General features: G+C 42.7%; 1 protein-coding gene across 2 annotated transcripts in view; it reads right to left on the bottom strand.

Annotated features, from left to right (window-relative positions):
* Positions 1-4020: 4020 nt before the first annotated feature.
* The window catches only part of LOC124005889 (periostin-like), a 67744-nt gene continuing 57341 nt past the window's right edge, over positions 4021-14423 (bottom strand). For both annotated transcript variants that reach the window (XM_046315529.1, XM_046315530.1), the window contains exons 12-23: positions 13981-14111; positions 13590-13720; positions 10799-10901; positions 7708-7775; positions 7432-7477; positions 7280-7312; positions 5965-6059; positions 5751-5847; positions 5353-5427; positions 4980-5066; positions 4703-4741; positions 4021-4507 (exon numbers count right to left, since the gene is read on the bottom strand). In XM_046315529.1, the coding sequence (XP_046171485.1) occupies positions 4464-4507; positions 4703-4741; positions 4980-5066; positions 5353-5427; positions 5751-5847; positions 5965-6059; positions 7280-7312; positions 7432-7477; positions 7708-7775; positions 10799-10901; positions 13590-13720; positions 13981-14111 (949 nt within the window). In that variant the 3' untranslated portion in view covers positions 4021-4463. The remainder of the gene's footprint in view (positions 4508-4702; positions 4742-4979; positions 5067-5352; positions 5428-5750; positions 5848-5964; positions 6060-7279; positions 7313-7431; positions 7478-7707; positions 7776-10798; positions 10902-13589; positions 13721-13980; positions 14112-14423) is intronic.

The following is a 14423-nucleotide window of genomic DNA, read 5'->3' on the forward strand; positions in this document are numbered from 1 at the left end:
TAACTCCTGAGTGGACTTCACTAGCTAAAGCTCTGGCTCTGTGTGTCTAGCTGTCGTGTAACACTGTATTTTAACATGTATGTCATCGGATAATCCTGTGCATCCCAAATGGCACCCTACTCCCTACATAGTGCACTAATTTTGACCAGAGCCATTTGGGCCTTGGTCAAAAGTAGTGCACTATATAGGGAATATTGTGCCATTTGGAATATAGATTTCTTCTCACTGTAGTGATTCCCAGCATTTTGGTTTTGATTATCTAGGAACATATGGAGATACTTCCCATCCAGAGAATTGGAACATTCAGCAGAGTGTAAATTAGGGGGGGGGGGGCTGAATGAGTCATGCGTCCCCCTAAATGCAACAAAGTCAACATTTTGGGGGGGTCTCTAAATAATATTAATTTAACCACTCTCCTATTTGTTTAAAATGCTAATTGTACTGCTACAGTTGTAAATATGAAAATAAAAGTTTCTTCCAAATTAAAATAGCCCCGTCCCGTCTACTCCCCCTCCCCTCCCCTCCGGCGTTCGACGTTGCTGCTATACTAACCACCGGTCCTGGGATCCATCATTATATGCAAACCTGGCATTACTCATTACGCGCATCTGCACATCATTAGGCACACCTGGACTCCATTACCTCTATTACTCCCTTATGTCTGGCACTCCCTTATGTTCTTTCCCCAGTCAGTATTGTTGATGTGTTTCATGTCTACACGCTACTCGTGTTTGTTATATTGTTTGATGTTCTGTTTATTATTAAACTCACCACCTGCACTTGCTTTCCCGACTCCCAGTGTATATGTTACAGAATACTGACTCAAACAATGGAAGCAGCAGGAACACAGGATGTCTCCCAGACTGTCAACGAGCAGGTATTCCTTCTGCGTCAATATCATGACCAGTTTGCACAACTGGGGATGGCTATGGAAGAGGTTCTTCGCAGTGTGCAACGTCTCGAACATACCCAGAAGGCATGGCCGTCAACTAGCGGAGGATACTCTACAACCAGTCGACCCAGTGAGTCAGCACAACAGCCCATTCAGCAACCCGATCTGGTCAGCTATGGCCGTTTGTCCCTCCCGGATAAATATGATGGTACCCCATATAAATGCAGTGGTTTCCTACTTCAGTGCTCCCTCTACTTTACACACCAGATGGGAGCCCCCACCACCAATAAGTCCAAGATTGCCACGGTTAATTCTCTGCTGACTGGGCGGGCGTTAGAATGGTCCACGGCCGTCTGGGAGCGAGGAGAGGAGCTAGATTCATATGAGGGGTTCATGGCTCAGTTCAAATGCATCTTCGATTATCCCCCAGAGGGTAGAGAGGGAGGTGAGAGCTTACTTAATTACGGCAGGGGGACCAGACGGCTGCCAAGTACACGTTCACCTGCTGGATAGTAGCAGCATCCAGTGGATGGAATGAACCGGTGCTTCGTACGCTATTCAGAAGAGGTCTGCGCAAGGAGGTTCAGACAGAGATGGCCTGTCGAGACGACAGGAAGTGTGGCGAAGCCAGGTAGGAGACCTGCGCCAACTTCCTGTGCTTACTGGGGGGCTGGAGAGACCGGTCAGGCACCGTGTTATGCTGTGAAGCGCACGGTGTCCCCAGTGCGGGTGCATAGCCCAGTGCGGTACATTCCAGCTCCGCGTATCGGCCTGGCTAGAGTGGGCATCGAGCCAAGTGCCATGAAGCCGGCTCTACGCATCTGGTCTCCAGTGCGTCTCCTTGGGCCGGCTTACATGGCACCAGCCTTGCGCACTCAAGGGGCATTTCACTGTCCCCTGCAGAGAAGAATTACAACGTCAGTGATCAAGAGCTCCTGGCGGGGGAAGTTGGCGTTAGCGGAGTGGAGACACTGGCTGGAGGTCGCCAAGTAACCATTCGTCATCCTCACTGACCATCAGAACATGAGGTACATACTGACAGCGAGGAGGCTGAATCCGCGCCAAGCAAGGTGGGCCCTTTTCTTCACAAGGTTTAAGTTCAAGCTGGTTAAAAAAACACCAAGGCCAATGCCCTGTCCCGTCTCTACGATTAGGGTGATGGTCCTGTCCAGCATGCACCTATAATCCCATCCTCCCGAGTCGTAGCTTCTGTGGTCTGGGACGTTGATGTGGACATTTGTCAGGCTCTGGAGAGGGAATCCTCCCGTGTGCATCTACGTTCCTATGAGGATAAGGGATCGGCTGCTGACCTGGACACACACAGCTGTCGTCTCTGGACATCCAGCTATTTCTCACACTACACAATCCATCTCTGAGAAGTACTGGTGGCCCACCGTGGCACAGGATGTCACTCACTACGTCAACTCCTGTTCCGTATGTCCCCAAACCAAATCCCCCCGGGACGCTTCAGCAGGGAATCTCCTCCCCCTTCCCGTGCCTCAGCATCCCTGGTCCCATCTGTACAAGAGGTTCCTGGTCCCCTAACCGATGCTGTCCCCCACAACACGCCTCCACCGCCCTCCGGACATCGAGGGGGTCTGGCCTAAGCCGTCAGATCTCTACTGGACTCCCGAAGTCGTGGGGGTCGGCTCCAGTACCTGGTGGACTGGGAGGGTTATGGCCCAGAGTAGCAGTGTTGGGTTCCAGTGGAGCACATTCTGGATCCCAACATCATCCGCGATTTCCACTTTCGCCACCCGGACCGGCCCGCTCCTCGTCCTGGGGGGTTTTCGACGTCGCCGGTATACTAATCACTGGTCTGGGATCCATCATTATGCACAACTGGCATGATTTATTACGCGCACCTGCACATCATCATCAGGCACACCTGGACTCCATTACCTCCCCTATATCTGGCAGTCCCCAGTCAATATGGTTTGTGTTTCATGTCTATACGCTACTTGTGTTTGTTATTTTGTCTGATGTTCCAATTATTATTAAACTCACCACCTGCACTTTCTTTCTGACTTTCTGACTTACAATAGTCCCCTATCTCAGCCCTCAATTAATTTAGTCTTGAAGAGTATAATGTCATTACACTTTTTGGTGTTTAGTAACCATGTATATTTCCATTCATCAAATGGTGTGGAAAAAGTCTGACATTCTGGGATTTTTTTTGACTGGACCTCCTATGCGTGCACGAACTTGCATGGCATTTTTAATGGACTTAAGAGTAAATATGTAATTTAACTTAACTTATTTATTACCTTTTAATTTGGGCATGAACATAACCAGTCATGATGTTTTAATCTTATAGTCAAACAAATCGCTTCAGGTAGTCTACCTGTGCATGTTTGTCCACTCCAAAAACATCACAGCACCTAAACAGTGCACGGTGACTTGTTTGACAATAAGATGGTTGTGTTCACGACAAATTAAAAGGTCATAAAAAATGTATTACATGTCTTTACTATTAGGCCCATAAGAAATGTCATGTAAGCGCGGGCACACATAGGAGGTCAAGTCAAGTATAATTCGCACTCTGACCTTTTAAAGGACACAGATTGACATTTGTAGCATTGTCAGACTCTTTTATAGATTTTAGGAGAACTGAAAAACTTTTTTTTAAACCCCCCCCCAAACAACTAGCGTTATACAAAAAATGGAATTCATTGAGTAGGCAGGGCCCAGTAGACACGTGCACAAATTAGATTGCGATCATACATCTTCTCCTCAAATTGGGTAAATGTGATTCTAAAATGTAACTTGCATTGAATTCCTTATAACGATGAACTACTAACAAGTTTTTCGAATAAAGTTTTTCTCCTGGAGAATTATTCCCTTCATATCCAAGAATATACTTTATTGAAAAAGGTTTGATAACTGCAGTAAAAAAAAGCTATTGAGAATATGTGAAAAGTTAAGTTTGTTAAGAGTGTTGCACATTTGAAACTTCTAAAAGCAAAGACAAGCTCAATATCTTTATGGTTAGCTAGGTAGACAGTCAGACAGAAAGGCAGAAAGAGAGAGCAAACACACTACTGTGAAACTCAGATCAGAGCTGAAATTACATCTGGTAGAAAAATATAAACATTTGCAGAAATGAAGTCACTGTCAGAAAACAGCTATCACATTTTATTTTTATTATTTTTATTTTTATGTGAGCACCACAAACTCCATATCATGCAGAGGTAAATTACAAAATATTCCTAAAAATCCTGTTGTATCACCTCAACCATTGGTCAAGGCTTCCAATAGATTGGTTTCAAAGATTATTTTGCTACCCCTGGCTAGCTTCTAATCTTTCATCTCTAATATACACCGAAAACCCACAAATATGCGTACGCTATTTACATATCTTGATGGCTTTTAGTTATTTTTAGATACATGCATCAATGATTTTTGTTTTGTTTAGCAAATGGCTTTACTGGTCTCACTAAGTTCAAGTTCTGTATGTCTACACACGCATCATTTGGAGTGTAGAGCTTTTATGGGAGACCATTCATTGACATTATCTCTGTTGTTCCTCTCTGGTTGCTGCTGCATCTTTAGTCACCTGGTCTGTCCATGTTCATGCTCTTTGTTCCTCTGGTCTGACTCTCCTCCTGGCACCAGCTAAGGATAGAGACAACAGAAAGATCATCATACACTCAAATAATAGAAATAAAGTTCAAGTCAATGTTCAATGATAGGTGGCCATTCTCTTTCAATGGTCGCAATTAAAGATCCTCATAGGATGACATTACCCATCATTTGAATCCCCCAACACGGTCAAACAGTATGTTATGTTATCAAGGAATCATGTTTTACCTGGAATTTTCCTGCCAGCTACTCGTCTCGGGTTTCCCTCTGTGAAGACAAATTTAAACCTCAGTCATTATAGAACCTTATAGAACCCAAATGTTGGTCACTACAGAATCTTAAAGAACCTAAACCATAGTCTTTATAGAACCCTACAGAACCAAACCTCTGCCACAATTGAACCCTACAGAATCCAAACTCCAGTCATAACAGAAACCACATCTTAATCACCTCAGATCCTTACAGAACCAAGTGAGGATGAGTAGAGTTTAGATGTGTCTCTTACCTTGGATGAACTTGGTGATTTTTTCAGAGTCCATGTCGAGCATTGAGGGGTTTCCCTCGATGGTGGTGATACGGGAGAAGTCAGCACCTACAGGACGGAGACAGGGATGTTACTGTATATGTCACAGATGGGACTATTATATATTCTAACGAAACAAGCAATTATGTTGGACAATTGACTAATTCTGCCGACTATGCCAAATATCAGAGGGTGGAAATGTAACAGTTAGATTGAATCTTGTCAGTCTCTCAACCCAGATTCTAACCGAACCTGTCACCCAGTGACATACATATATGTGATTTTCAATTTAACATTGCATTATTTCCTCTATATTAAGTTATCTATCTACAACCAAATGGGTGATGTTACTGACCTTCCAGCTCAATGTTGGAGATACCACTGCTGGAGCCACTGCTGGAGCCACTGCTGCTGGCCGAGTACTGAGGACCTGTGGATGACATCATAATGAAACATTAGATCAGTCTTCACATAGAAACATACTGTTTTCACAGAGTGGCAGATGTAAGAGTCATGATCCAGGGGTGACGTAGAGTCAAGGGAATTCAGTACAACACATTAACATCTGTAGACCTGTGTCTCACCTCAGCAACCCAAACATTCACTTCTTTGTTTCATATAGTGCATCAATACACCGTATAGCAACTATAGACCAAAACAGGTTCCTTTTACTACATGTTAATATGTACCTAGAGTTCTTCAGACCTCATGGACAGGAGTCAAGAAAGACCTGTGTGTCTGTGAGGTACGTACCTGAGACCACTCTGGTAACTTTGGTGACCTTGGGCTCTCCCTCGATGACTCTAGTGACCTTGGTGAACTTTGGCTCGCCTTCAATGACTCTCGTCACCTAATAATCATAATCATGTATTAGATTGATATAACGCTTTTCCCGATGCTCAATGTGATTTGGGGGTTACATGGGTGGATACAATGGTTGAAACATGGTTTGTTACATTGGTGTTACCTTGGTGATGGTAGGCTGTCCCTCAATCACCCTGGTCACCTTGGTGATGGTAGGTTCCCTTTCGATAACCCTAGTCACATGGGTCACATCAGGCGCTTTAGAAAGAGAGAGAGGAAAACAAGTTTTAACAACTGAAATAAATAACATCAAAAGCATAATTGAAGAACATGACGTTTAAATGGCAAACTAGTAAGATCTGAAGGTTCCGAATGAACTTAAAAACTCCAGACTCCATGAACTACAGACATGTAGTGTGTCATTGGTTCCTCTACTCCTTGATTAAAATATTGTCTGTATCGAATTAGACTGAAGCCCAACCTTCCATTGGCTTTAAAAGAATTCACATGACAGGAATATATTGCATAATCAAAGGACACGTGGATATGTGCTTTGCAGATACGTTCAGAGTAAAGGCTTTCTCCAAGACAGTAGTTTTCCCCTCAGAATCTTGACTGGAGATAATTGCATAAACAGTAACCTGAACTTCTGTGCATATTTCTCTTTCACATCAAGAATTAACCTTAAAAGTCAAATCCCAATAAAGAACGGTAATTTTATCCAGAACAGATAAAACTTTTCCAGGTGTCTGCTGCTATGGCAAGTCTTCTCTTGTTGCTGTCTGAACTGTAATTATCTGAACAACCACAATGGTTTTTCCTCTTGAACGTGGGTCATGAATCTCATGGAAGACAGAGATCGTCCTTATCTGAACTGTGTCAACTAGTCTATCAACTCTTGTAGCACAATGTCTTCAAGTCTTTCCAAGACTACCCATGATATAAAATATAAAATAAATTTACACTGAGTGTACAAAACATTAGGAACATCCTGCTCTTTCCATGACCAGGATCACCAGGTGAATCCAGGTGAAACCTATGATCCCTTATTGATGTCATGTGTTAAATCCACTTCAATCAGTGTAGCTGAAGGGGAGGAGACAGCCACCAATTTGAGTGTGTCAAGAACTGCAACGCACTGGGTTTTTCACACTCAACAGTTTCCCTGTGTATCAAAAATGGTCCACCACCCAAAAGACATCCAGCCAAATTGACATAACTGTGGGAGTCAGCCAAAACACAACCCAACCAAGCAGATCCAACTCGGAAGCCATTCATCCCGGTAGAGAAATTCCTACTGGCCTAACCCGGACGACACTTGGCCAATTGTGCATCGCCCCACAGACCTCCTGGTTGCGACAGAGCCTGAGTGCGAACCCAGGGTCTCTGGTGGCATAGCTAGCGCTGCGATGCAGTGCCCTAGACCACTGCGCCACCCGGGAGGCCCTCATTGTTTCAATCCTTTAACTGTAACTTACCTGACTCAATGACGCGTGTGACGATCGTCCTCTCTGAAGGAAACAGAAAACACACAGCAGTTAATCACAGGACAACAGCAAAGTTACAAATAGTTGCAACGCAAAAAGGTACAGCAGACATCTAAGACTTGGACTGATACAGTTGTACTCACTCATGAATGTGAGAGGGATTTCCTTAAATCTGTATCCTGACACAAACTGTGAATGAATAGAAAGAAGGATTAGAGGCTGTAAACCATATTACTGTAGGTCTGTGTACACATCGTTCTGCTCATCTCCAATGTGGTGGGTACTGTATTTGCTCAAGGCTTTACATATTGTCTTGTCATCTTAAGGTCATTTTGTAACAAACACTTAGACGTTAATCTCATCTTGCTATCTCAGGGTTCTCCCTAATTCCTTTATGTGGGTGTGGCTTGGTACAGTACCTTGATCTCCATGTACTTGATGAGTCTTCTCAGCAGCCCCAGAAGGTCAGAGTTTCCAGCAGGCAGCTCTACAGGACAATACAGTACAGAGTGTTAGACATACTGGTAACACTTTATACTAGGGTACAATACTGTACAGTACGGCACAGTACAGGGTGTTAGACATACTAGTAACACTTTATACTAGGGTACAATACTGTACAGTACGGCACAGTACAGGGTGTTAGACATACTGGTAACACTTTATACTAGGGTACAATACTGTACAGTACGGCACAGTACAGGGTGTTAGACATACTCGTAACACTTTATACTAGGGTACAATACTGTACAGTACGGCACAGTACAGGGTGTTAGACATACTGGTAACACTTTATACTAGGGTACAATACTGTACAGTACGGCACAGTACAGGGTGTTAGACATACTGGTAACACTTTATACTAGGGTACAATACTGTACAGTACGGCACAGTACAGGGTGTTAGACATACTGGTAACACTTTATACTAGGGTACAATACTGTACAGTACGGCACAGTACAGGGTGTTAGACATACTGGTAACACTTTATACTAGGGTACAATACTGTACAGTACGGCACAGTACAGGGTGTTAGACGTACTGGTAACACTTTACATTAGCATACATACAACACAACCCAGGGTGTTAGACGTACTGGTAACACTTTACATTAGCATACATACAACACAACTCAGGGTGTTAGACGTACTGGTAACACTTTACATTAGCATACATACAACACAACACAGGGTGTTAGACGTACTGGTAACACCTTACATTAGCATACATACAACACAACACAGGGTGTTAGACGTACTGGTAACACCTTACATTAGCGTACATACAACACAACCCAGGGTGTTAGACATACTCGTAACACTTTACATTAGCATACATACAACACAACACAGGGTGTTAGACGTACTGGTAACACTTTACATTAGCATACATACAACACAACCCAGGGTGTTAGACGTACTGGTAACACCTTACATTAGCGTACATACAACACAACCCAGGGTGTTAGACATACTGGTAACACCTTACATTAGCGTACATACAGCACAACCCAGGGTGTTAGACATACTGGTAACACTTTACATTAGCATACATACAACACAACTCAGGGTGTTAGACGTACTGGTAACACTTTACATTAGCATACATACAACACAACCCAGGGTGTTAGACATACTCGTAACACTTTACATTAGCATACATACAACACAACACAGGGTGTTAGACGTACTGGTAACACTTTACATTAGCATACATACAACACAACACAGGGTGTTAGACATACTGGTAACACTTTACATTAGCATACATACAACACAACACAGGGTGTTAGACGTACTGGTAACACCTTACATTAGCGTACATACAACACAACCCAGGGTGTTAGACATACTGGTAACACCTTACATTAGCGTACATACAGCACAACCCAGGGTGTTAGACATACTGGTAACACTTTACATTAGCGTACATACAACACAACACAGGGTGTTAGACGTACTGGTAACACTTTACATTAGCGTACATACAGCACAACCCAGGGTGTTAGACGTACTGGTAACACTTTACATTAGCGTACGTACAGCACAGAACAGGGTGTTAGACGTACTGGTAACACCTTACATTAGCGTATATACAGCACAACCCAGGGAGTTAGACGTACTGGTAACACTTTACATTAGCGTATATACAGCACAACCCAGGGAGTTAGACATACTGGTAACACTTTACATTAGCGTACATACAGCACAACACAGGGTGTTAGACGTACTAGTAACACTTTACATTAGCGTACATACAACACAACCCAGGGTGTTAGACGTACTGGTAACACTTTACATTAGCGTACATACAACACAACCCAGGGTGTTAGACGTACTGGTAACACTTTACATTAGCGTACATACAACACAACCCAGGGTGTTAGACGTACTGGTAACACTTTACATTAGCGTACATACAGCACAACCCAGGGTGTTAGACGTACTGGTAACACTTTACATTAGCATAGATACAGCACAACACAGGGTGTTAGACGTGCTGGTAACACTTTACATTAGCGTATATACAGCACAACACAGGGTGTTAGACGTACTGGTAACACTTTACATTAGCGTATATACAGCACAACACAGGGTGTTAGACGTACTGGTAACACTTTACATTAGCGTATATACAGCACAACACAGGGTGTTAGACGTACTGGTAACACTTTACATTAGAGTACATACAGCACAACACAGGGTGTTAGACATACTGGTAACACTTTACATTAGCGTATATACAGCACAACACAGGGTGTTAGACGTACTGGTAACACTTTACATTAGCGTATATACAGCACAACCCAGGGTGTTAGACATACTGGTAACACTTTACATTAGCATACATACAGCACAACCCAGGGTGTTAGACGTACTGGTAACACTTTACATTAGCGTACATACAGCACAACCCAGGGTGTTAGACGTACTGGTAACACTTTACATTAGCATACATACAGCACAACCCAGGGTGTTAGACGTACTGGTAACACTTTACATTAGCGTACATACAGCACAACCCAGGGTGTTAGACATACTGGTAACACTTTACATTAGAGTACATACAGCACAACACAGGGTGTTAGATGTACTGGTAACACTTTACATTAGCGTATATACAGCACAACACAGGGTGTTAGACATACTGGTAACACTTTACATTAGCATACATACAGCACAACCCAGGGTGTTAGACGTACTGGTAACACTTTACATTAGCGTACATACAGCACAACCCAGGGTGTTAGACGTACTGGTAACACTTTACATTAGCATACATACAGCACAGAACAGGGTGTTAGACGTACTGGTAACACTTTACATTAGCATACATACAGCACAGAACAGGGTGTTATATTATATATATTTAGCACTGCTAAATATATATAATATATCAAGAACAGATTCCCTGCACAGTGCGTCTCTCAACACATGACAATTTAATCAGGGTATAATTTGTTTCTCCAACAGAGGAGCTGGCAGTCAGAGAGGTTTGAGTCAGTCTTACCTCCAGGGTAGAGGAGGGTTTTGACAAAGTGAATGACTCCGTTAGTGGCCATGATATCATTTTCAGGGACCTCAATAGTGTTCACTCTAATTGTGTTGTTAGCCTGGAGGAGAGGAGTAGAGGGGATTAAGATACAAACACTGATGGGATGATGAGATGAGTTATGAGTACCAGCTGGTAATGTGCCATATGTCTCAATTCGGTTGGCATTTACTTTTTCCACATTTTGTTACGTTAAAGCCTTTTTCTAAAACGGATTAAAGACATTTTTTTCCTCATCAATCTACACAAAATACCCCATAATGACAGAGCAAAAACAGGTTTTTAGAAGTTTTTGCAAATGTATTAAAAAATAAAACAGAAATACCTTATTTACATAAGTATCCAGACCCTTTGCTATGAGACTCTAAATTGAGCTCAGGTGCATCCTATTTCCATTGACCATCCTTGAGATGTTTCTATAACATGATTGGAGTCCACCTGTGGTAAATTCAATTGATTGGATATGATTTAAAAAGGCACACATCTGTCTATGTAAGGTCCCACAGTTGACAACGCATGTCAGAGCAAAAACCAAGCCATGAAGTTGAAGCAATTGTCCGTAGAGCTTCAAGACAGGATGGTGTCGAGGCACAGATCTGTGGAAGGGTAGCAAAAACTGCAGCATTGATGGTCCCCAAGAACACAGTGGCCTCCAGCATTAAATGGAAGAAGTTTGGAACCACCGAGACTCTTCCAAGAGCTGGCCACCCGGCCAAACTGAGCAAAAGGGGGAGAAGGGGATTGGTCAAGAAGGTGACCAAGAATCTGATGGTCATTCTGACAGAGCTCCAGAGTTTCTTTGTGGAGATGGGAGAACCTTCCAGAAGGTCAACCATCACTGCAGCACTCCACCAATCAGGCCTTTATGGTAGAGTGACCAGACAGAAGCCACTCATCAGTAAAAGGCACATGACAGCCCGCTTGGAGTTTGCTAAAAAGCAACTAAAGGACTCTCAGATGATGAGAAACAAGATTCTCTGGTCTGATGAAAACAAGATTGAACTCTTTGGCCTGAATGCCAAGTTTCATGTTTGGAGCAAACCAGACACAACCATCACCTGGCCAATACCATCCCTACGGTGAAGCATGGTGGTGGCAGCATCATGCGGTGGGGATGTTTTTCAGCGGCAGGGACTGGGAGACTAGTCAGGATCGAGGGAAAGATGAACGGAGCAAAGTACAGAGAGATCCTTGATGAAAGCCTACTCCAGAGCACTCAGGAAATCAGATTGGGGCGAATGTTCACCTTCCAACAGGACAACAACCCTAAGCATACAGCCAAGACAATGCAGGAGAGGCTTTGGGACAAGTCTCTGAATGTCCTTGAGTGGCCCATCCAGAGACCGGACTTGAACCCGATCGAACATCTCTGGAGAGACCTGAAAATAGCTGTGCAGCGACGCTCCCCATCCAACCTGACAGAGCTTGAGAGGATCAAGGCTGTAATCGGCGCCAAAGGTGCTTCAAAAAAGTACAGAGTAAAGGGTCTGAATACTTATGTAAATGTGACTATTTCCATTTTTCTTTAATATAAATTTTGGGTATTGTTTGTGGACTGGTGTGGAAATAAAACAATTTAATACATTTTAGAATAAGGCTTTAACGTAATAAAATGTTGAAAAAGTGAAAGGTTCTGAATACTTTCTGAATGTAGTTAAGCTACAGAACATTTGCAACAGTCAGTGTTGGGGAATAGTGAACTACATGTAACTACATTTTGCAGTAACTTGGTGGTAGTTAAACTAAATTCAAATCAAACTACTGGAACTACTAACACATTACTTTTTTGGCAAAAATAAAATATGGGTGAAGTAGGCAAGAATTTACTTAATTTTTTGGCATTCGACATGACTAATTCTTGCTTGAAGCGTTGTTTTTGTGTTTAATGGGCTAAATTAAACATGCTATTAACATAAGGTCAAAGTAATGTGTTCTTGCAATTTGTAGTGACATTTCAGATTTCCATATGATAATTTATCACAGAGTGGTTTGGATATAGTGCACTACTTTTTCAAGGTAACTTTAGTTCAGTAAACTATATTTGTTAAGGGTAGCTTTAGTATAGCTTAACTTCTGCTTAACTTAACGTAACTTAGCTTTAGTATAGCTTAACTTCTGTAAAGTCATTGGTAGCAGTGGAATGCAACTGTCTGTTTTGGGGTCAAATGTAATCTAAACTAAATCATGAATATTCTGCACAACAAACATCCAGAGACCTCACATGGCTTTCTGCTTTATTTTAAGAAAGGAAATGCTTTTATCGTGTTAGAATATGATCCTAAGGACACTGCTGTAACACAACTTAAAAGCTAAGAATAAAATGAACCCAAAATGAAAATAGTAAATACCTTTGCAAAATCCTAAGTCTTGTCAGAATGCTGAATTATGTTGTGGAAGTTGTCTCTGGGGAGGTTCATCCAACAAATGCGGTTCTGGTTTCTTATTCATCAAATGAATGTTATTTTAGACGTTATCTTTTCCCAAACATGTTTAAGTGTTATATATGTGTTCCAAGAAGTCAAATTTAGCCATAACTCCTAGTTTAAACGTTTGTTGACATTGTCGATGACAAAGGATTGCGGTTGTTAGTAATACGGAGTGGATCAGGATGAGAGTCTCTTGATTCACTGTAAAAACATTGTATAATCTCTTCAGGATCTTTGTGATACATTCTTGATTTTGTTGCAGCCATGATGCCATGATTTCTTATATTTACAGCCCTGTTGAGTGTTGAGAGGTTTGGACTCACATGCAGCACACGGAGGTTGTTTCCCTGCAGAGATTTGAGGAGGTTGGTCACCCCAGTCTCCAGACCTCCACCGATGAACACTCCGTTACTGAAGTGGTAGAGCAGGATGGTACGCAGGGCATCCATATTACCTGGCCAGAACAGACAGGGTTTTAGATGGAAGACGATGGATCCATAGTACATATCGTACATACATCTACTAACTCTAAGACTTATGGATGTTCCTTTGACATAGCTTGTAGCTATGATAGCTATGGTTAAGGTCAGCAGTTTTTCCTGACCACCACAATGTGGCCTGACAAGAAAAACCTCTGGCTCTGATATTTGTTTGAGAGACTGAGACAGACTAACAGGGACGGGGAGAGAGGGAGAGTCTGAGAGATGAACCAACCTCTGAGCAGAGCCATGTCACTGTCGCTGACCCCAGCGAAGGCCTCATCACTGGGAGCGAACAGAGTGTATTCTCCTTCCTGTTTGAGCAGGTCAGTCAGACCAGCCATCTCCATCAGTGACAGGAAGATCCTACAACCAACACATGATGAAGGAAGCAGTTACCTGGCTCTCATGACAACCACTGAGGGTAGATATAACTGGTGCCAGTGTGATAGCTTAGCATATAGAACTCGTTCCTGAACTTGTCTCTGACTGGGCTTTAACCAGGGTTCTCTACCGATTGAGCTATAGAAAAGGATCCTCTTCAGTGATGAGATCCTTGGTATTATTTAGATGAAAAGATCACTTACAAGAGTGATCTTACATGATCACTCTTGTACATGATTTGGAAAGAAGTTGGCCCACTGGTCTGTATAAACACTTAGTACATTTCCCAGCCTG

The sequence above is a fragment of the Oncorhynchus gorbuscha genome, linkage group LG19, assembly GCF_021184085.1.
Source record: "Oncorhynchus gorbuscha isolate QuinsamMale2020 ecotype Even-year linkage group LG19, OgorEven_v1.0, whole genome shotgun sequence".
Taxonomy (NCBI): Eukaryota; Metazoa; Chordata; class Actinopteri; order Salmoniformes; family Salmonidae; genus Oncorhynchus; species Oncorhynchus gorbuscha.